The 18403-nt window shown below is 57.8% G+C and overlaps 8 protein-coding genes across 8 annotated transcripts; 2 read left to right on the forward strand and 6 right to left on the reverse strand.

Annotated features, from left to right (window-relative positions):
- Nucleotides 1–222: 222 nt before the first annotated feature.
- On the reverse strand, nt 223–1304 carry FA10DRAFT_75690 (hypothetical protein). Its single transcript, XM_025525684.1, has 4 exons — nt 1238–1304; nt 895–1182; nt 595–836; nt 223–524 (listed from the first exon to the last, which is right to left on the reverse strand). The coding sequence occupies exons 2-4, from the start codon at nt 1082–1084 to the stop codon at nt 300–302; spliced, it is 657 nt and encodes a 218-aa protein (XP_025379003.1). The 5' UTR covers nt 1085–1182; nt 1238–1304; the 3' UTR covers nt 223–299.
- An 878-nt stretch (nt 1305–2182) lies between these two features.
- On the reverse strand, nt 2183–4605 carry FA10DRAFT_265644 (hypothetical protein). Its single transcript, XM_025521146.1, has 2 exons — nt 4177–4605; nt 2183–4108 (listed from the first exon to the last, which is right to left on the reverse strand). Exons 1-2 carry the CDS (start codon nt 4517–4519, stop codon nt 2283–2285), a joined length of 2169 nt encoding a protein of 722 aa, XP_025379004.1. The 5' UTR covers nt 4520–4605; the 3' UTR covers nt 2183–2282.
- Nucleotides 4606–4670: 65 nt separating this feature from the next.
- On the reverse strand, nt 4671–7956 carry FA10DRAFT_250050 (hypothetical protein). The gene is made up of 3 exons (XM_025519554.1): nt 6615–7956; nt 6272–6547; nt 4671–6202 (listed from the first exon to the last, which is right to left on the reverse strand). The coding sequence occupies exons 1-3, from the start codon at nt 7465–7467 to the stop codon at nt 4902–4904; spliced, it is 2430 nt and encodes an 809-aa protein (XP_025379005.1). The 5' UTR covers nt 7468–7956; the 3' UTR covers nt 4671–4901.
- On the forward strand, nt 7807–10343 carry FA10DRAFT_300386 (hypothetical protein). The gene is made up of 2 exons (XM_025524836.1): nt 7807–8286; nt 8364–10343. The coding sequence occupies exons 1-2, from the start codon at nt 8182–8184 to the stop codon at nt 10227–10229; spliced, it is 1971 nt and encodes a 656-aa protein (XP_025379006.1). The 5' UTR covers nt 7807–8181; the 3' UTR covers nt 10230–10343.
- FA10DRAFT_300387 (putative RPT1-26S proteasome regulatory subunit) lies at nt 10294–12210 on the reverse strand. Its single transcript, XM_025524837.1, has 6 exons — nt 12110–12210; nt 11524–12044; nt 11296–11464; nt 10651–11232; nt 10466–10585; nt 10294–10401 (listed from the first exon to the last, which is right to left on the reverse strand). The coding sequence occupies exons 1-6, from the start codon at nt 12194–12196 to the stop codon at nt 10393–10395; spliced, it is 1488 nt and encodes a 495-aa protein (XP_025379007.1). The 5' UTR covers nt 12197–12210; the 3' UTR covers nt 10294–10392.
- Nucleotides 12211–12381: 171 nt separating this feature from the next.
- On the forward strand, nt 12382–14687 carry FA10DRAFT_250060 (putative TFP1p-H+-ATPase V1 domain 69 kd catalytic subunit, vacuolar). Its single transcript, XM_025519555.1, has 4 exons — nt 12382–12498; nt 12586–12862; nt 12922–13043; nt 13114–14687. Exons 1-4 carry the CDS (start codon nt 12457–12459, stop codon nt 14521–14523), a joined length of 1851 nt encoding a protein of 616 aa, XP_025379008.1. The 5' UTR covers nt 12382–12456; the 3' UTR covers nt 14524–14687.
- Nucleotides 14580–15924, reverse strand: FA10DRAFT_265649 (putative UBC5-E2 ubiquitin-conjugating enzyme). Its single transcript, XM_025521147.1, has 9 exons — nt 15788–15924; nt 15611–15650; nt 15526–15541; nt 15425–15461; nt 15147–15336; nt 14987–15052; nt 14876–14917; nt 14780–14799; nt 14580–14711 (listed from the first exon to the last, which is right to left on the reverse strand). Exons 1-9 carry the CDS (start codon nt 15812–15814, stop codon nt 14697–14699), a joined length of 453 nt encoding a protein of 150 aa, XP_025379009.1. The 5' UTR covers nt 15815–15924; the 3' UTR covers nt 14580–14696.
- A 174-nt stretch (nt 15925–16098) lies between these two features.
- FA10DRAFT_239336 (putative asparagine synthase) lies at nt 16099–18355 on the reverse strand. The gene is made up of 3 exons (XM_025519179.1): nt 18301–18355; nt 16458–18246; nt 16099–16392 (listed from the first exon to the last, which is right to left on the reverse strand). Exons 1-3 carry the CDS (start codon nt 18301–18303, stop codon nt 16238–16240), a joined length of 1947 nt encoding a protein of 648 aa, XP_025379010.1. The 5' UTR covers nt 18304–18355; the 3' UTR covers nt 16099–16237.
- Nucleotides 18356–18403: the final 48 nt, after the last annotated feature.

Raw genomic sequence — 18403 nt, forward strand, 5'->3', positions numbered from 1 at the left:
GCATATCCCTCGTCTCGTGCAGAGAGCAAACACTAAAGGGGGGAAAGAAAAGATTGTTGACATTCTCTAACTCGAGAAGAGATGATTACATCGAGTCAGGAGTGGGCAGAAGGAGATTGGAACGTTTAAAGATGGAGCTGGAGTAAGGGATGGATTGAAAAGAGAAAAGATTGTTCGTGTATTAGACAATCAGGTGGACAAGGGCAGGGAGGGGGGAGGGGGAGGGGTGGCTATGGTGATGAAGGAATCGGAGAGGGGCCTGAGCGGTGGGCGCCTCGCGAAGCCTTTCTTTGCCCACGTCAGGCGTTCGAGCCATCGGGCGCTGGTGTACGTCGCTGTCTAGGCCTCGGTGCGACGCCAGGGCAGAGTCTGATCCGGGCTAGCGAATGGGTTGTCTTGGGTAGGGTCAGTGAGTTGGTCAAGGTTTTCGAGAGATTGTGGGATCCCTGTCGGATTGCCAAGGATCGAAGGGCGAAAGTAGGGGCCATAGCCGAAAGGGAAAATATTTTTGTCCTTGTCTTCTCCTTTGGCCCCGCCTTTTGCCAAACTCGTACCGTACAGGTCTTGGGCAGCAGCTGTACCATCGACCTTCACTTTGGAGCCCTCAGCGTTCGAACTTGTGTAGGCAATACCGCCGGATGGGACAGCAGCGAACTCCTCGGTATTGACATCGGCACGAGGGGCGATTGAGGCGGCATGGCCGGGTGAAATGAACAGTGCAACGGAGGCGACTGCGACGAGAGAGGCGAAGGCAGAGGTCTTCATCTTGATAGATAGTGTCAACCAAAGAAGGAGGGACTTGGTCTGGCCGATTGAAGATTGGGGCTGTGGTAGACGTGTGAGGGGATGTGAGGGATGAAGAGAGAAGGAGGACCTCGACTAGGAGTCACTCATTTATAGCTTTGAGCCTAGCTTGTCTTTGAGAGGTGCTCAGTACGCTTGTCCGTCCTTTCTTGCTAAGCGAGGCGAGGACAAGGAAGCCCGTGGTTGCTGAGGCGACTCCGCTGTCGCCATTGACCCGTCCGCCTCTGTCCTCTCCGTGTCGGACTTTTCTGGATTGCACAGCAAGCCCTCGTAGATTCATCTCTTGTGTCGCCCGCCCCGACCCTTGCAATGCCTTTGCAAGAATTGTGCCCAAGTCAAACGTGTCGAGTGCAGGCTTCAGGGGGACATTGTAGACCTCTGAAGCACTCAGATTAGACTTTGAATTGCTGGACCAAGCCGACCGTTCCCTTACGAGAAGTTCACGCGCAGTGTCTCTCTGTCCTGAACGCAAACACGTAGGACGGGGATGTAGAGCTGGGAGAGGACGGTGGGCGTGCCGGGGCGAGTGCGCCGGGCGGCTAGACGGGACTGCGCGCGCGCCTGGGATTCCACGAGCATACTGATGCTGTTGTGACAGTCAGCTATGTCCGCGCAAGTAATCAAGAACATTCTTGACCGCTGCTCATCATTTGTTGCAAGATGCTTTCTCAGTTGCAAGATGCTTTCTCAGTCAGCAAATGATCCAGGAACACAGGGACACGGACCTTTTGCTCTGTGCGCCACCGCTTGAGTGAAGGAAGAGGGGCGACGGGAGAGAAAAGTCTCGTAATACACTTTCCTCAGATCAGCAAAAGAATGGGACCACCATGCGCCACTGTATTTTCGTACTCAAAGGAGACGAGGAGCACCGCTTCGGCTTCGTCGATCCGCGGGCAGGACAAGTGCGCAGCGTAGAGTGACTGTCATTAAAAGCGGCGCCCTGATCTGCTTTGAAGCGGCGCCGAAAAAGAGAAAGAAAAGAAAAGAATACGGCGGAGCTCCTTGTAACGAGAGGGCGGAGACCTGGGGCCTGCGCACACAGAAGATACGCCGCGCCAAAGACACGCATGCAAGAGGCTTGGTGAGAGAGTGGTCCAGTAATCGCTCCTCCGAGTCCCACCCCTGTCCTCCTCTGTTACTGCTCGAATCGGAGCCCCTACTCCGATTCCAGCCTGATCAAAAAAAAGGAATCACGCCACCTTTGCCCTGCAATGGCTCTCCCGCTCACTGTTTACGAGAAACACTACTGGCGGGGCCAACCTGCTCCGTGCGTGCTCTGGCAGCTTTCTCGGCCGTGTTTATCATCACAGAAACGGTTGCTGGTGAGAATTGCTCGCACAAGCCACGGCAGTACGACAGGATCACGTCGCATTTGACAGAGCAGATGGTACTGTACAGCACAAGGTGACAAACAAAGCAGGACGAGCGAAGCAAGTTAATCAATGATGGCTTCAGGAACGCTTCGAACAATTCCCTTGTTATCGAGACACATCGGCAGTCGTCGTACAGGCTCCCATTGTTGCATCGGCCACCATGGCGGCCTCGTCGCCATCTGGGTGCCTGACCTGGCTAAAGAACAGCCTCGCCTTTCGTTCGCTTACATTCTCAATCGAGTAGGTGTTGCCCTTGGGCACAAAGAAGCTTCCATTTGGCGCCACGAGAAAGTTGGATCGATGCACCTGGGCCTTGACGGCGCCCTCAAAGACAAAGAAGCAGTAGTTGTTGTCCCGACTTGGTTTTGTTGGCTTCGTCTGTCCCACGTCGAGCTCGAGGTATCCAAAGGCGGCAAGACCGTCAATGGCAAACGTCTTTGAAAAGGCAAATGAGGCATTGGCTGTCGGACGAAGGCGCGAGTGTGTCGAGGGACACAGGATCTCAGCCTCTTCCTCTTCGTGGGTGTCGCTGTTGAAGATGATGCCCATCCGAGGCATGCCGTCGTCCCACCTGTCCTCGGGATGTTGCGTCGGCTGCATCGGGTCCAAGTCGTTGTCCTCTCCAGCTTCTTTGCCTTTGGGCTGCCTTTTTGTCTTTGCCGATCTCGTTCCGGTCCCCGTGCGAACAGTGGCAGATCGCTTGTGTCCTCTGACTGACGTCGACGATGGGAGCCACATGCCCGTGAAGGTACCCTCACCCTCTGCTCGTGGAACAGTGACAATCTCCTTGAGCACGGGCACAGGAGGCTGAGCAGCTCCCGGCGCATCCTCAAAGGTATTCTCGTCGACGTGTTCCTCATCTTCGCCCGTCGTGGACACGCTTGCGCTCTTTTGTCTTGGAGGGCCCGGAAGCGAGGGCCGTCCAAACCTAGCCGTCTCGCCCCGCCAATACTGCAGAGGTGCGTATCGGTACCGTGAGCTGCGTCTGACGCCGTCACCAGGCGTCATCGTCTCGACTGATTGCCCGCGGGGCACCTTGTGGACCACGCGCTGGACACTGGCGGACCTCTCTCGACGACGAGCCACCTCTTCGTCAGGACCTTCTTCATCGATGCTCTGCAGGTCTGCCATCCTCTGCTTTGCCTTTCCCTGCCTCCCTGTCTCCTTGGGAGCTTTCGATCGGCCTGACTTTCCCTTTCTTTGGATGCTCTTCCCGGCCTTTCCTGCCCTGTTCCCTTCAATGGCCACTGACGCCAAAGGTTTTGCTGCCAAGATGTTCGACACCGCGTCGTCGTTGGGCTCCTCGCTCGGGTCATTGCTCCCTTTACGCATAAGCTCGGGTATGCCCTGGCCTTGTCCATCGTCGTCGTCGCCTCCAAAGTCAGGATAGTAATTCTCTGCAGCCAGTGAGTCCAGGCGTGAAGGGGATTCGTCTCCATCATCATGTGGCGCCACAGAGTCATAGATCGCATCCTGTTCTTCGTCGGCCACATCGATCGACATGTCCACCTCCTCGTCCCACTGTCCCCGCTGTTCCAGCTGCTCATCGATGAATATCTTAGAATCTCGTCCGGCAACTGTCACGTCCCTCGTCTTGCTACAAGAAATAGACTGCCTCGCTCCTACCGAGCTCGTTCGCCTCGATCCGCTTGACTTGGGCAGCTCGTCTGCTGCTCCCCATCCCGTCAGTCTCCGGCTGCTTGTCCTCCCACTCCGCTTCTCCTTCCTCCGAGCGGGCGAGCTGGAAGAAGTCGACATGTACGTCGAAGACTCGAATCCAAACCTGTCTTGGCCCCCGTTCCCGTTCAGCGCTATCTCTCCTAGCGGCCTGGCGTCGCGGCTCGTCTGCATCTCCAGCTGCTGCTGCTGCTGCTTTTCTTGCAGGTACCTTCTCTGTGCATCGAGCGCGGCTCTTGGCGACAAATACGAGCCTTAATATGTATCGGAAGTAGCCACTCATCAGCCTCAGACCGGGTTATTAAGTGCATCTGACTCTCACTTGTCTGTATGTCCATCAGAGAGACGCCCACAAAGGACCGCTCACCAACCGGCGGCCGATGCGCATCGAGCTCCATGGCCTGCTCAAATGTCAGCGGCGGCTGAATGCGCCCATTGTGCTCATTCTCGCCATTGTCGCCCTCGTCGCCCTCGTCGCAATCGTACAAGAGCGAGGAGGGCGTGCCGAGTCGGCTTGGCGGCGTCGGTTCCGGCGGCTCCATGAAGCGCTTGCCCGCCTCGTAGTACGCCTGCACATCGTCTGGTCGCACGCTCGTGCTGATTCGCAGACCCGTTCGACTGCCCAATCCGGGCTCGTGGAAGTTGCGGAGCGCACGGCGCGACATGCCTGCTTCCCTTCCTCACGTCTTGGCGGACCGCAGGAAGTCCTGGACCGGAGTGAACTTATTGCTGGAGAGAAAAGAAACACAAAGTGTTGTTCTCTCGCAAGTCGCGCGTGGAGGCACTCGAGAGCAACGCGTCAAAAAAACAAAACGCAGAGCTAGGAGACGACTCGCGCCTGGAAACATTGAATTGAAAACAAAGGTCCTTCGTGAAATGCCATCAAAGGCCATCGTCGCAACGTCGTCATTGCCGAGAAGAGGAGGGTAATAACAAAAGGGAGGCCGAAAAGAGTACAAACGGAGAGCGTGGGCTGAAAAGAAAGGAAAGGAAGAAGTTACAATCACCCCTAGCTGGACCTGCGAGACCATGCGAGCGAGACCATGCTCAAAGAGCCAATCCGCCATTCCACGATGCAGTCGAGGCAGTGCCCTGCTGCATCTGGTTGCGCTGCTGTTGATGGTATTGCTGCTGCTGCTGCTGCTGCTGCTGCTGATGTTGATCCTCTGACCGATGGCCTGGATCCGTATCGGTGTGGTAGCTCGGCGGTCGATTGGGTGATGTCTCACCGTCGTCTTGCGCTCTTCTGCTGCCATCTGCTAGGCCCACCTCGAGCGGCGGCAGCTCGTACACCGAGCCCACCCCGCTGACCCTTTGGTAGTGAGCTGGCTCTTTGGGCTTGAGGTTGTTCTGCTGTTGCTGTCGTTGTTGCTGCTGTCGTTGTTGTTGTTGCTGCTGCTGTCGCTGAGGAACCGAATCGTATGGATTCGCGAAGCGAGGGGAGACATGCTGATCTTGGCTATGGGTGGGTGACGAATAGCGATGGTCCCACGCGCCTCCATTCACGACGCGGATCGTAGCCTCAGGGTCGTAATCCACCGCAGGAGAATGCTGCTGGTAGTTGAGCGGCCTTGTGGGAGAATGGTTGTGTGAGCTGACGCTCTCCCCACTCGGCGGACTCTCTGCCCTCTGCTCTGGTTTTCGCAGAATCGATTGGGTCGCCTGAAGAGGTGCCACTCCTTGCTGTCTTTGCTGGTCACGGTATCTCCAACCACCTTGTTGAGTAAACTTGATTGTCGGTGTTCTTTGCATATCGTCTTCCTCGCGAGCGTCCTGTGTCCTCCTCGTCGGGTCGCCGTTGCCATACATGTCAATCTTCGTCTCTGCCATGTCGTCGACGCCCAGAGACTCTGAGCCAGCATGGCCCTGGCCTTGGCGAGGGTATGGGCCCGACGTAGAATCGTGCTCCTTAGGCGGTGCTGCTTCGCTGAGAAGTGTGTATCGTCGCTGTCGTAGGCGCGACTGGACGAGAGGCCTGGCCTTGTTCATCTTGTCGTAGAGGTAGATTGCGACGACGATGGTGACGGCAAAGGAGATAATCAAGACGACCCACTTGATGACTTTGGATTGTGTCGATTCCTGGCCCGAGCCGGATTGCTCGATGGCCACACCAAGGTACACGACGACAAGCTGCTTGGGCAGCGAGAGGACGGCGGCGATGGTGAAAACGAAGATGTTCATGCCTACCGTGGCAAAGACGGCCGTGGTGAAGTGGCCGGGGATGGCCGACAAGCGAGCGAGAAGAACGACCATGAAGCCTCCCTCTCGGACAATGTGTGCCATGCATGCGTAGTTTAGCGACTTCCGCTCATATCTTTCGCCGTGCTTCTTGAGGAACCACTTGAATGCTAGGGTGAGCGGATGAAAAGGTCAGTGGCGCCTCAAGAGGTAAAGAAGAGGGGGATTTGGTGACCCACCATAGAAGTTGCCAATCTCTCCCAGCAGGGTGCCAAGACTGAGGATGCCAAAGCCAATCCAGAGACCGTAGACGACACCACAGAGGATGCCGACGATTTCGTGGCCGAAGAGCGGCGGGAAGGAAATGACAAAGAGGATGGCGACGGGAATGACCCAGCCCCACGAGACGCTGTTGATCTTCTTTGAGACGGGCGTGAGCCAGTCGATGATCTGGCGGTGATAGATGGTCATGAGGGCGACGAGCACGCAGATGAAAACGAGAATGATGTAGTAGTCTGTCACGGCAGCGTCATCAGCACAAATTCTGAAGGAGACAACGAGCTTTGGAGAGAAGACACTTACGCGCATACTTCCATCGGACCCATTCACGCCAGTTCTTTGCCATCTTCTTTGCGCTGGTCAGCAGTCCACCTTTTTCCTCGTCGAGATCTTCGGGGAAGGTGGCCAAGATTTCCCTCTGCTTCTCGTTGAGAGCCTCTTTCCTCGGCGGCCGATCGAGATAAATGCCTGGCGTCCCCGGCCTATTGATGTCGTGCACGGACGGTGGTGGATATTGGTTCAGCCTCGCCGTGTCTAGTGCCAGGCTCGAGGCGGTGAAGCCAGACTGGCCAGCGCCCAACCCGCCAGCTGCTGCTGCACGCTTCCTTTGCGCCTCTTTTGCCCTGAACGCGTCGTCGTCGTCGTCTTCCTCATCGTCCTCGTAGGCGTAACGAGCCTCGGGATACCTCTGCGGAGAAGAGCCACCTCCATTGGCGTAGCCGTTGTACTGGCCATGCGGGAGCAAAGTGGCGTTGGGTCCCCTCGGTGATGAAGACAGGGAGGGGCCCTCACTTCGAAGTACTGGCGGGTAGCGCGCATTATCAAAGGCGCCCGGGTGGTGGGGATGGGGCTGATAAGACAGGCCTGGTTGCGCTGCCCCGGCTCGAGGACCGCCGCTGTAGATGTCATCCTGCACGTAGAAGGCAGCCGCCCCGCCGGGACCTTCTGTTCCATTGCGAGCATGATTGCGATCCTCAAAGGCCATGCTCGAATCCTGCCGCCGCCCTCGAATCCCTGCTTGCTCGCCGTTCCAGAGTCCCCTCCGATCGGGGTCGAACGGGAGAGGTGCCTCGTCGGCGCCGTGACCTATGCTGCCCCTCGAGGCGTCGCCGCGGTCCGGGCGAGCACCCTTGGGCGGGTAGAAGGGATTTGCCATACTTTCCTATCCCGCTTGTTCTCTCCCCACTCAACGAGGAACACCAGACAGAGGATTCACGGATGTCGATGAGTAGAGGGCGAAGCGAAGAAAAGACGAAGGCGCTCGTGGGGTGTCGAGCGAGGGAAGGAAAGTGGCTGTGTGTCTATCGCCAGGGAGTTGAGTAGCAAAAATAGTTGTGGCAGTAGTGGTAGAGGCGGTCGAGACAAGGCGATTCGCGCGCGTTCTGGCTCGCGTGCCGCTCAGGCGTCAAGTGCTACCGGGGCTGTGCCTGGCCCGAATTACAATTGCAGTTTGGTGGGCCTGGTGGAGTTTGGTAGCAACGTCCTGCGAACTCAATGACACATTGACGGTAAGTGCGAGTAGGTGGTGCAGAGAAGACGGCGATGCAGCGGGGGGACGACACCTGGCCAAGATAAGGATGTCGGGGAGAGGGTCAGGGCTCGAAGATGACCTAGCTTCTAAAAGTAGGAGCAGTTGGATGGACCCGCCCCTTAAAATGATTCCAGTCAGACTAGTGCCATATATGGCTTGGCGTACGTCGCCCCTCTACTACTACTGGACGGGGCAGAGCGCTCCAATAAATTGACAATGGGGCCACGTGTTTTGAACGCACCGGAAGAAGCCGACGCTGTTCCAAGTCCAATCTTCGCACATCTCCATTTCGGCTCCAGATCGAGCTCCTGCTAGTCTGTGTCCAGCCAGCCAGCCATCATGAACAGGCTTCCCGCTGCTGCCCTCGCCCCTTCGAGGCGCGCCGCTGGCCTGTCGTCGAGGCCGCTCGTAGCGACAGCGAGGGCCCAGGGCCTGCAAGCGAGGGTAAGTCTCAAAACCTCAACGCTGACCCTTTTGAACGCAGGAGCTTCGAGACTGACATTGATGCCTCTTTGCCAAAGACTTTTGCATCAGAGGCTGAGCCGACTTCAAGGTCACCCTTCCGACGCTTTCTCGTGCTGACGACGCTCACTGCATCGCTCTTCTACGGAGGCTCGGCCTATTACGCGCAGCAAAACGAACGGTACGCTGACTTGTTTAGCGAGTATGTGCCTGGTGGGGAGCGCCTGCTCGACTTTATCGACGGCGGAGGTGCGAACCAGGCCAGCGGCTACTCGCAGAGGGTCTTTGAAACGGCCACGTCGGGCTACCAGCGCGTGTCCGAGGCCGTCTCGCGCGTGTCCGGCCAGGTCCAAGACAAGGCCGAGACCCTGGGTGGAGAGGCCCAGGAGGCACGAAAGACGGCGGGCGAGCGACTGGAGCAGTCGAGCAGGCAGGCAAAGGAGACCACCCTCCGGGTTGGCACCAAAACGAAGGAAACGGCTGAGCAGGCAAAGGAGCAGGGCGAGGGCGTGGCAAAGGACCTGGAGAAGAAGGCAGAGGACCTCGTTGGCAAGGTCAAGAAGTCAATCAGCGAAGCCGAGGAGAAGCTCAAGGGTCAGGCTGCATCGGCCACAAAGACGCCTCAGGGCGCACCGTACGGCAAGCCACTGCCCTTGCAGCACGAGGCGCCTGCCGGCTTCGTCGCGGGCTCGTCTCGCGAGCGTGGCCTGCACCCCGAGAATGCTCCCAATGCTCGTCTGCGCGACGACCCCGAGATTCCACTGCTGCCCAAGCTCGCGCCCTCGATCTCGTCGCTCTCAGGCAGCGAGCCCATGGTCGCTCACCTGGCTTCAACTGTCGATGATCTCGCCGCCTTCCTCCGAGAAGCGCCCAACGGCGGCTCCAAGGCCCGAGGCGTACTCGACGAGGCCAAAAAGGAGCTGCAGAACCTCCTGGAGCGCCTCGACGCCATCAAGAAGCAGGAGGCTGAGCGCCTTCGCAAGGGGCTCGATTCGGCGCGGTCCAAGTTTGATGCGGACTTGAAGCGGGCCAACGAGGAGGCGGCCAAGCAGGTGGACCAGGTGGATGCCAAGTGGAAAAAGGAGCAGGAGGCTCTGCGGAAAAAGGAGGCCTCCGAGTACGAGGCCAAGCTCAAGGAGGAGCTTGCGACACAGAGCGAGATCATTAACGAGCGCCTGCGCGAAGAAGTCGTGTCGCAGGGCATTGAGATGCAGCGGCGCTGGATGAAGGAGATCAAGGCCCGCGTCGAGGCAGAGCGAGGAGGCCGGCTCGCCAAGCTCGACGAGCTGGCAAGCGATCTCAGCGAGCTCCAGAAGATCAGCCTCGGCAACAGCAAGGCCCTCGAGGACAATGCGAGCACCCTGGCTGTCTCTGCCGCCGTGCGAGACCTGCAGAGTGTGGCGCTGGACGAGCAGGACGAGCAGGGCGTGCGCGCGCCCTTCCGCAAGCAGCTCGACAGTCTCAAGAAGGCGCTCGAGAAGAGCGGCAGCCGCGAGGAAGATGCGCTGCTCGCAAAGGCGCTCGACCAGCTCGAGGCGAGCCGGCCCGACGAGGGCGTCGAGTCCTTCTCGACGCTCTACTCGTGGTTCACCAACAAGCTCCGCCCTGCCGTGCAGCGTGTGGCCCTGGTGCCCGACCAGGCCGGCATCGGATCCCACCTGATCAGCGCCACCATCTCGCCGCTCCTCTTTGCCAAGAAGGGCTTCCCAGAGGGCGACGACGTGCCTGCCGTCCTGGCCCGAGCCCAGTGGCACCTCGAGAGGCGGGATCTCGACGGCGCTGCCCGGCAGCTCAACCAGCTCCACGGCTGGCCGAAAATCTTGGCAGAGGACTGGCTCGACGCTGCGCGGAGACGCCTCGAAGCGCAGCAGCACCTCGAGGTGGCAAGTGCAGAGGCCCACTTTGCCTCGTTGCAGGTGGCGTAATCCACGACGTTTCATAGAGACACACTTGTCCACTAGTTGCCTTGAAAAGTGACACTTCTTGACCATGGAGGAAATGTGATTGTCAAAAGCATTCAGTCGAAATGGAAGTAAGACTGTGTGTATTTCTTTTGCTCGAAGCAGCAAGACTAGCAACATATGACCTCTAGTTATACTATCAGGCGAGGAGCTTGGTCAGTGAAAAGGACAAAAAACTGAGAAGCAATCGCTTGACTCACGTTGCTGTACAAGCCAGTCGAGCTGAACTTCTGTCCAGCTCTGACGACCTTTTCGACGGCATCAAGAAAGTCCTTTTCCGTTGCCATCTTGCGCCTAGCTCGGATCGCAAACATGCCAGCCTGCGGACGAGTTGATGTTTAGCGACAAAGCAACTTGCTGAATGAAAAAGACTACCACTACTTACCTCTGTGGCCACACTTCGAAGCTCTGCACCGGTCGTGTTGGGACAGAGGCGCGCGATGAGGTCAAAGCGAATATCCTTTTCGACGCTCATTGAACGGGCGTGAATGCGCAAGATGTGCGCCCGTCCTTCGTTGTCCGGCAGGCCGAACTCCACGCGCCGGTCAAGACGACCAGGTCGGAGCAGGGCAGGATCCAATGTATCGGGTCGATTGGTGGCCATAAGAACCTTGATGTTGCCTCGAGGGTCGAAACCGTCGAGCTGGTTGATGAGCTCAAGCATCGTTCGTTGCACCTCATTGTCGCCTCCTGCTCCATCATCGAACCGAGCACCTCCAATGGCGTCGACCTCATCGAAGAAGATGATGCACGCCTTCTTTGTCCGCGCCATTTCGAAGAGCTCTCTGACCATCCTGGCGCCCTCACCCACATACTTTTGCACCAGCTCGGAGCCGATGACTCGAATAAAAGTGGCATCTGTTCGGTTGGCCACGGCTCGGGCACACAGCGTCTTTCCCGTCCCTGGAGGTCCGTAAAGAAGAACACCCTTTGGCGGGTCAATGCCGAGGTTGACGAATTTCTCGGGCTGTAGAGTAAAAGCTTGATCAGCAACCGAATCGACAGCGGGCATAGCGAGCTAATTACCAACCGCAAGCAAAGGCGTCTCGACGACCTCGCGGAGCTTCTCGATCTGCTCCTTGCAACCTCCCACGTCTCCGTACGTCACGTCGGGCTTCTCCTCGACCTGCATCATCGTGACACTCGGATCGATCTTCGGCGGAAGAGGAATTTGAATCTGATACTTTTGTCGATCGACGCTGGAGGATTAAGGGAGGGTCTCAGCATGAGCAACGATTGAGACTACCGCTGAACTTACCCAACGCGCATGCCTTCTTCAATGTCTGTCGGAGCTACCCTCTCGCCTAGACCGACAACAAACTTGGCGATCTGCTTGATGTTGATGACGTATTTGTCCTCCTCTTCAGCCGTTGGAGGTCCGCCACCCAGCCCTCCGAGACCACCAAGACCACCCAATGTGCCTGCGAGACCACCTCCGCCGGCCTGTGACCCAGCCTCGCCACCCTGTCCCTGGCCCCCGGCGCCAGCTCCAGCTCCTCCTTCCCGCGCATCTCCGTTGGCTCCCTCCTGCTCTTCGCTCTTGTCAGATGCCTTGATGATCTTGGTACACCGGGCCACCTGCAACGGCTGCTCCTCCCTCATTCGCCCTTCGTCGGCTGGCACATCCCACAGGTTCGGCGCAGCGAGACCCGTGTCCGTCTCCTTGACCCCCATCTTGTCATTGACCCTCTTCTGGACCTCTTTGATCTCATTCTCAATTGATTTGAGAGCCGTAGCATATGGGCCCTGGCCGTATGTCTTCAGCAGCTGGATGTCGCCCTGTTCACGTAGATGTCAGTGTTTAATTGCCATCTCAACTTGCAGCGCTCCTCTCTTGAGCTCACCTCGTCGAGGGCAACGATCTTGTCCTCATCCTTGCTGCTATCTTCGTCGGGCTTCTTGTACTTCTCCCAATCGGCCTTTGGCGGCATCTTTGCGAGAGACTCGTTGGGTGTTGGTAGGCTGGTGGCTGCTCCAAAGTCAAAAGTTGAGAGGCTTCGCGTCCGGCTCCATCTGCACGACGTGATCGAGCCCTTGCCCTGCCAGCCCACGTGCACGAGCCTTCTCCTGAGTTGGCTATATCGCCTCTCCACCCTCCTCAGCCTGAACCAGTTCTCCCCCCCCTTCTTCTCGCCTCGCTTCTCTCTCTCTGCGCCTTCACACCTCTCCCATTCTCAGCAATCGGCCCAAAATGGCGGGAGCAATGGAGAATGCCAAGAAGAACCTACCCAAGGTAAGTCAAACTCAATGACAAGGGTCATATCTCCCCCTTCTTTCTTCGCCTACTAAGTCTCTAACCTTCTCTGGCCTACCTCTAAAGATTCGCGATGAGGAGCGCGAGGGACGATTCGGCCGTGTCTTTGGTGTTTCGGGCCCAGTCGTTGTTGCCGAGGACATGATTGGATCTTCCATGTACGAACTTGTCCGAGTCGGCCACGAAGAGCTCGTTGGTGAGATCATTCGTATCGACGCCGATAAGGTCACGATTCAGGTCTACGAGGAGACGAGCGGTGTCAGCGTCGGCGACCCGGTGCTGAGCACGAAGAAGCCTCTGAGTGTCGAGCTGGGCCCCGGTCTGATGGAGAACATTTACGATGGTGAGTCAATGTCGATGTCATGCGTCATTTTACCGGTCCTGACCAAACTGATTCAACAGGTATTCAACGTCCGCTGGAGGGCATCATGAAGAAGAGCGGCGGTATTTACATTCCCCGCGGCATCAACACCCAGGCACTGGATCGCTCGCTCCAGTGGGACTTCAACCCGGTCAAGCTCAAGGTTGGTCTTCTCTTTTTTGGCCCCTTCTTGAGTAGTGAATCCTCCCCTGACTAACCGAGTGACCCTGCAGGAGGGCGACCACATCTCTGGCGGCGACATCTACGGCTCGGTTTTCGAGAACACCCTTCTCAATGATCACAAGATCATGCTGCCACCGCGAGCGCGCGGTACAATCAGCTACCTTGCCGAGAAGGGCAGCTACAACGTCGACGACGTCATCCTCGAGACGGAGTTCCAAGGCCAAAAGACTAAGCACACTATGTGCTCCCTCTGGCCCGTCCGAGCTCCCCGACCAGTCGCCGAGAAGCTCACGGCCGATACGCCGCTGCTCACCGGCCAGCGCATCCTCGACTCGCTCTTCCCCTGTGTGCAGGGAGGTACGACAGCCATCCCAGGTGCCTTTGGATGCGGCAAGACCGTCATTTCCCAGGCCCTTTCCAAGTACTCGAACTCGGACATTATCACCTACGTCGGATGCGGCGAGCGAGGAAACGAAATGGCCGAGGTCCTGGCCGAATTCCCCGAGCTTACGCTGATGCGCGACGGCAAAGAGCAGCCCATCATGAAGCGTACGACGCTCGTCGCAAACACGTCCAACATGCCCGTCGCAGCCCGCGAGGCGTCCATCTACACGGGCATCACCCTCAGCGAGTACTTCCGAGACATGGGCTACAACGTCGCCATGATGGCCGACTCGACGTCCCGGTGGGCCGAGGCTCTCCGTGAGATTTCTGGTCGTCTGGCCGAGATGCCAGCCGACTCGGGCTACCCGGCCTACCTTGGTGCCAAGCTCGCCAGCTTCTACGAGCGCGCTGGTAAAGTCACTGCCCTGGGCAGTCCGGAGCGACAGGGAAGTGTCAGCATCGTGGGTGCCGTCTCGCCGCCCGGAGGTGACTTCTCCGACCCCGTCACGGCATCCACCCTCGGCATCGTGGGTGCCTTCTGGGGTCTGGACAAGAAGCTGGCCCAGCGCAAGCACTTTCCCAGTGTCAACTGGGACGTCTCGTACTCCAAGTATGTCCAGGCCCTGGAGCCTTACTATGAAGCCAACCACCCAGGCTTTACCTCGCTGCGATCGACGGCGAAGAGCATCCTGCAGAAGGACACGGAGCTGGCCGAAATCGTGCAGCTGGTCGGCAAGAGCGCGCTCGGCGAAAACGACAAGGTGACGCTCGAGGTGGCGGCCATCATGAAGAATGACTTCCTTCAGCAAAACGGTGTGAGCGACTACGACGCCTACTGCCCCCAGTACAAGACGAGCGGCATGCTCCAGAACATGATCACCTTCCACGACCTGGCGCAACAGGCCGCGACAAATGGCGCTACCTGGGCAAAGATCAAGGAGCACTGCTCCGACGTCATTTACAGCCTCACGCAGCAGAAGTTCCACAATCCAAAGGACGGCGAGGAAGAGGTCGTCAACCGGCTCAACGAGCTCGGGACGCAGGTTGAGGAGTCGTTCCGAAGCCTCCAAGACTAGAATGCTTTCTCTGAACCCATAGCAGCAATAGCAGTAAAGCAGATTTCATTCTGGATGGATGATGTTGATGACGACGACGATGATTGATAATGGAACTTCTTGCTCTCTGAGTTTTCTTGCCTTTTAAGTGGGCAGATAGATGGCTTGCTTCGTATGAATGTGTGATTACTGCTCTACTTTTTTGCGTGCTGTCGGGAACGATGTGAGTCGATGAAAAGATTAGCGGGAGAGTGAGAAAGGGAAATGAAAGACGAACCTTTTGGGTGTGTTCCTTGGCTGTAGGGGGGGTAAAGAGCGCTGGGCCTTAGCACAGGGGTCGATGAACGGGCTGTGCACAGAACACGGGGCTCACCATGCTTCTCAAATTCAGCTCGGCGGTTGGTGTATTCGTCGGCTGCAGGAGAGAGACAGCATGGTCAGGCCAAGGAGGAGGCGTGTACTCGACACAAAGAAGTGGACTCACCGAGCTCCGTCACGAGGGCATCGTCCGGGTTGGGCTCCGCCAACAACTGACTGACCGCCAAGAGGACTGGCGGTGGCATCTGGTCAGCGCACGCTCGCTCCATCTGCGCTGGTCTCTCTCGCTCGCCGACAAGGGCGAGCGCAAAGGTCAAGTGACTCACTTGTGGAGGCCTTGGTGCTGGGCTTCCACGCCTCGGCCTTGATGACGCCCACGCACATATTCCCGTCCTTGTCGACGTTTGGGTGGTAGACGGGCGTGAGGAAGCGGAGCTTGGGTCCTTTGAAGGGGTACTCGATGGGAAAGTCAATGGCAACCTCAAAGGTGCCCCCCTGGTACGGCGTCGAGCTTGGCTGCGTTCGCGCACATGCAGACACAGGGAAGGGCGGGAGTGAGCTAGGTCGCTCGAGTAGGAAGCGGGAAAAGTCTTCTGGTACTCACGCCTTGGATTCGTGCATTCCACTTGTACAGGTTCTCTCTGGTTTGGTGAGGGCTTTGAGCTTTGCGTGTCGCGAAGACGCAGTATCACGGCCTCTACTCACTCGCTGGCCTCGACCGCTGCAGAGGGGCAGTGCATGTGCTCACGTCAGTAATTCCGCTCCATTGACAGAATGAATATTGACCCACAGATTCCATCAAGTGGCTCCTTTGTCAGGTCGGCCAGTTCCTGCGAATCCAATGGCACCCGCAAGAGAGAGAGAAGGAAAAAGAGGGAGGAGCAAGGTTGTCAGTCAGTCAGTCAGTCAGATCTGGCTCGGTTTGGCTTTCTTCCTCCGTGCGAGGAAGAGCTAGGGCCTCACTCACCTTGGCAAGGCGCTTTGAGCTCGACATGGCCGGCCCTTCTCTTCTGTTGGTGTCAGATGTAGGCTTGGGCTACGAAGGCGGGTGTATGTGCGGCTGCGCTGCGGTGATCTGTGTTGTACTAGCTCTCGGAAGGCGAGTCAACAGGACGGATACTTTTAGCTCTTTTGAGAATGAGAAAAGGGAAGAGGGAGCGAAAGGTTGAAAAGGTCCTCAGTCTGCACGCTCTCGTTTGTGGAGGCTAAACCACGCACTTTCTTCTGCGCCTCGCGGTGGGCACGGTCGGATCGGAAATAGCAGAGGACAGTCATCATGATGGAACAACTTCTGGTCTATTGCTCTTTACATTATCAACCAAACGCCATAAACAGAGAGATACATGCAGCAGGGGGAAAGACAGCGATAACTAGCCTCAAAAGATAGCATCGGCTGTGCCTTTTTTTGTGTTCTCTATCACTCCTTGTATGCGGCGTCGTGAATCGCCACGGCCCGTCCGCTGGGGTCGCTCGAGCAGCCCCAGTCTCCACGGGGGACCCATCGCACAGCCGTCCTCGCGGCTGCGTCACCAGGGAACCATTCCTCAAACATCTCGCGGATCCAGTATGCCTCTGTTCAGAGAAATAAAAGTCAGCCAGACAATTCTCTTCAAAGCAAGCAAGGTGAGACTACCCACCTTTGGTGTCGGGCGTGTCAACCGGGTACCGCTGCTTGCGCTCGGCGTACTTGGCGTCGCTGACGTGAGACTCGGCATAGTCCTTCATGCCATCGATCCAGCTGTAGCCGACGCCGTCGCTGAACTGCTCCTTTTGCCGCCAGAGGATGCTCTCGGGCAAGTAAGGCTTGTCGTCGCCCTCGGGTGTCAGGTCGAAGGCCTTGCGCAGAATGTACTTTTCCATATGCGGCCGCCCATCGGCATCCTTCGTCTGGAGGGAGCCCTTGCTGAACATCTTGTGCTTGGCATCGACCCCCATGGCGACCTCGAGGAAGTTCTTGTCCAAGAAGGGCACGCGAGCCTCGAGGCCCCAGGCCATGGTGCTCTTGTTGGCGCGCAGGCAGTCGGCCGTGTGCAGGTTCTTGACCCTTCGAACGCACTCCTGATGGAACTCGTCTGCAGTGGGCGCGGCGTGGAAGTAGAGGTAGCCACCAAAGATCTCGTCGGAACCCTCGCCACTGAGGACCATCTTGACTCCCATGGCCTTGATCTTGCGGCTGAGGAGATACATGGGCGTAGACGCTCGCACCGTCGTCACGTCATATGTCTCAAGGTGGTAGATGACATCCCTGACGGCGTCGAGACCCTCCTGCACGGTGAAGGTGTGCTCGTGGTGCACCGTGCCCAGGAAGCGGGCAGCCTCCCTGGCGGCCAGCAAGTCAGGCGAACCTGGCAGACCGATGGAGAAACTGTGAAGTCGAGGCCAGGCAGCCAGCGTGTCGGCCTCGTTCTCGGCGTCCTCGTCGATACCGACGGGGAGGCCATCGGGAGCACCGTCGGCTCCCACCCCGTTGGCGACCTCGGCGACGCGAGCGGCCTTCTTAGCACGCTTTTCCTCGAAACGAAGACGTTGTGCCTCAGCCACTTTGCTGGTCTCGCGCGCAGCAATGGATGCAATCAGGCTCGAGTCGAGACCACCGGAGAGGAGGACGCCGTAGGGCACCTCGGACATGAGACGCTTGCGAACGGCACGCTCCAGTGCTTCGCGGATCGCTGTAAGATCTGCCTCTCCCTTGGGCAGCGCCGCACCTTCTTCGTCGCCATGCCACCACTTTGGCTTGTAGTAACGAACCGTCTCCTGGCCTTCTGGCAGCGAGCTGTCATAGAAGTGCCCTGGAGGGAAGGCTCGGATCCTGTCGCATTCGTCGTGGATCGCCTTGAGCTCCGAGCTAAAGTACACTGCGCCGGGATACTTGTAGCTCCAGCCTTGGTAGAACGTCGTGATACCAATGGGATCCCTGGCAGCGATGCAGCGGTGCGGCTTGACCGAAGTGTCGAGAAGGATGAAGGAGAACATACCGTCGAGCATGGACACGAAGTCGGTTCCGTGCTCCTTGTAGAGGTGAAGGATGACCTCGCAGTCACTGTGCGTCTTGAATTCTGCGCTAGAGTCCTTGAGCGACTTGCGAAGCTGTCGGTGGTTGTAAATCTCTCCGTTGACAGCCAGGATTAGGTTGCCGTCCGTCGAGATGAGCGGCTGGGCGCCAGTGTCGACACCAACGATAGCCAGCCTCTCGTGACAAAGGATACTGCCCGTCTCGGGCGTGGCACTGCCATTCTTGTTGGTCTCCTCTTCATCCTTTGAGGCAGCTGCGGACCTCTCCGACACTCGGTGTGCACCGCTTCCGTGCGTGGCCACGACGCAACCGGACCAGTCTGGGCCTCGGTGACGAATGCATCGCGACATCGTCAGCATCTTGGAGCGGTACTCGGCCGCTTTGGGGTGGTGAACGCAGCCCAGGATCCCGCACTACTACATCGTGAGCCTTCAATCTGGACGAGCATCCGCACAAGCCTCACTCACCATGGTTGCCTCTATAGTTGGGTGGTGGTAGATTGAATGGCCCCGGTTTTCTCAGAAGAAAGAAAAGATTAAAGTGAGTCAATCGTCTCTGGGCGTTCCAGAA

This window comes from Acaromyces ingoldii (genome assembly GCF_003144295.1).
Source record: "Acaromyces ingoldii strain MCA 4198 unplaced genomic scaffold FA10scaffold_2, whole genome shotgun sequence".
NCBI classification, from domain to species: Eukaryota; Fungi; Basidiomycota; class Exobasidiomycetes; order Exobasidiales; family Cryptobasidiaceae; genus Acaromyces; species Acaromyces ingoldii.

Excerpts from the sequence above, each read along its gene's own strand:
- FA10DRAFT_300386 (XM_025524836.1), top strand. The coding sequence starts at position 8,182 with ATGAACAGGCTTCCCGCTGCTGCCCTCGCCCCTTCGAGGCGCGCCGCT. Across the intron at positions 8,287-8,363 it reads CCCAGGGCCTGCAAGCGAGG|ACTTTTGCATCAGAGGCTGA; the intron begins GTAAGTCTCAAA and ends TCTTTGCCAAAG.
- FA10DRAFT_265649 (XM_025521147.1), bottom strand. The coding sequence starts at position 15,814 with ATGTCGAGCTCAAAGCGCCTTGCCAAG. Across the intron at positions 15,651-15,787 it reads GCTCAAAGCGCCTTGCCAAG|GAACTGGCCGACCTGACAAA; the intron begins GTGAGTGAGGCC and ends TTGGATTCGCAG. Across the intron at positions 15,053-15,146 it reads CAGCACCAAGGCCTCCACAA|TCCTCTTGGCGGTCAGTCAG; the intron begins GTGAGTCACTTG and ends TGCCACCGCCAG.
- FA10DRAFT_250050 (XM_025519554.1), bottom strand. The coding sequence starts at position 7,467 with ATGGCAAATCCCTTCTACCCGCCCAAGGGTGCTCGCCCGGACCGCGGC. Across the intron at positions 6,548-6,614 it reads GGTCCGATGGAAGTATGCGC|ACTACTACATCATTCTCGTT; the intron begins GTAAGTGTCTTC and ends CTGCCGTGACAG. Across the intron at positions 6,203-6,271 it reads AGAGATTGGCAACTTCTATG|CATTCAAGTGGTTCCTCAAG; the intron begins GTGGGTCACCAA and ends CGCTCACCCTAG.
- FA10DRAFT_300387 (XM_025524837.1), bottom strand. The coding sequence starts at position 12,196 with ATGCCGCCAAAGGCCGATTGGGAGAAGTACAAGAAGCCCGACGAAGAT. Across the intron at positions 11,465-11,523 it reads GAAGAAGGCATGCGCGTTGG|CGTCGATCGACAAAAGTATC; the intron begins GTAAGTTCAGCG and ends TTAATCCTCCAG. Across the intron at positions 10,586-10,650 it reads TTCGAAGTGTGGCCACAGAG|GCTGGCATGTTTGCGATCCG; the intron begins GTAAGTAGTGGT and ends ACTCGTCCGCAG.
- FA10DRAFT_250060 (XM_025519555.1), top strand. The coding sequence starts at position 12,457 with ATGGCGGGAGCAATGGAGAATGCCAAGAAGAACCTACCCAAG. Across the intron at positions 12,499-12,585 it reads CCAAGAAGAACCTACCCAAG|ATTCGCGATGAGGAGCGCGA; the intron begins GTAAGTCAAACT and ends CTACCTCTAAAG. Across the intron at positions 12,863-12,921 it reads GATGGAGAACATTTACGATG|GTATTCAACGTCCGCTGGAG; the intron begins GTGAGTCAATGT and ends CTGATTCAACAG.
- FA10DRAFT_75690 (XM_025525684.1), bottom strand. The coding sequence starts at position 1,084 with ATGAATCTACGAGGGCTTGCTGTGCAATCCAGAAAAGTCCGACACGGA. Across the intron at positions 837-894 it reads AGCTAGGCTCAAAGCTATAA|GTCTACCACAGCCCCAATCT; the intron begins ATGAGTGACTCC and ends ATCCCCTCACAC. Across the intron at positions 525-594 it reads CGAACGCTGAGGGCTCCAAA|GAGAAGACAAGGACAAAAAT; the intron begins GTGAAGGTCGAT and ends GCGGGGCCAAAG.
- FA10DRAFT_265644 (XM_025521146.1), bottom strand. The coding sequence starts at position 4,519 with ATGTCGCGCCGTGCGCTCCGCAACTTCCACGAGCCCGGATTGGGCAGT. Across the intron at positions 4,109-4,176 it reads TCTGATGGACATACAGACAA|GCTCGTATTTGTCGCCAAGA; the intron begins GTGAGAGTCAGA and ends ATACATATTAAG.
- FA10DRAFT_239336 (XM_025519179.1), bottom strand. Across the intron at positions 16,393-16,457 it reads TGACACGCCCGACACCAAAG|AGGCATACTGGATCCGCGAG; the intron begins GTGGGTAGTCTC and ends TTCTCTGAACAG.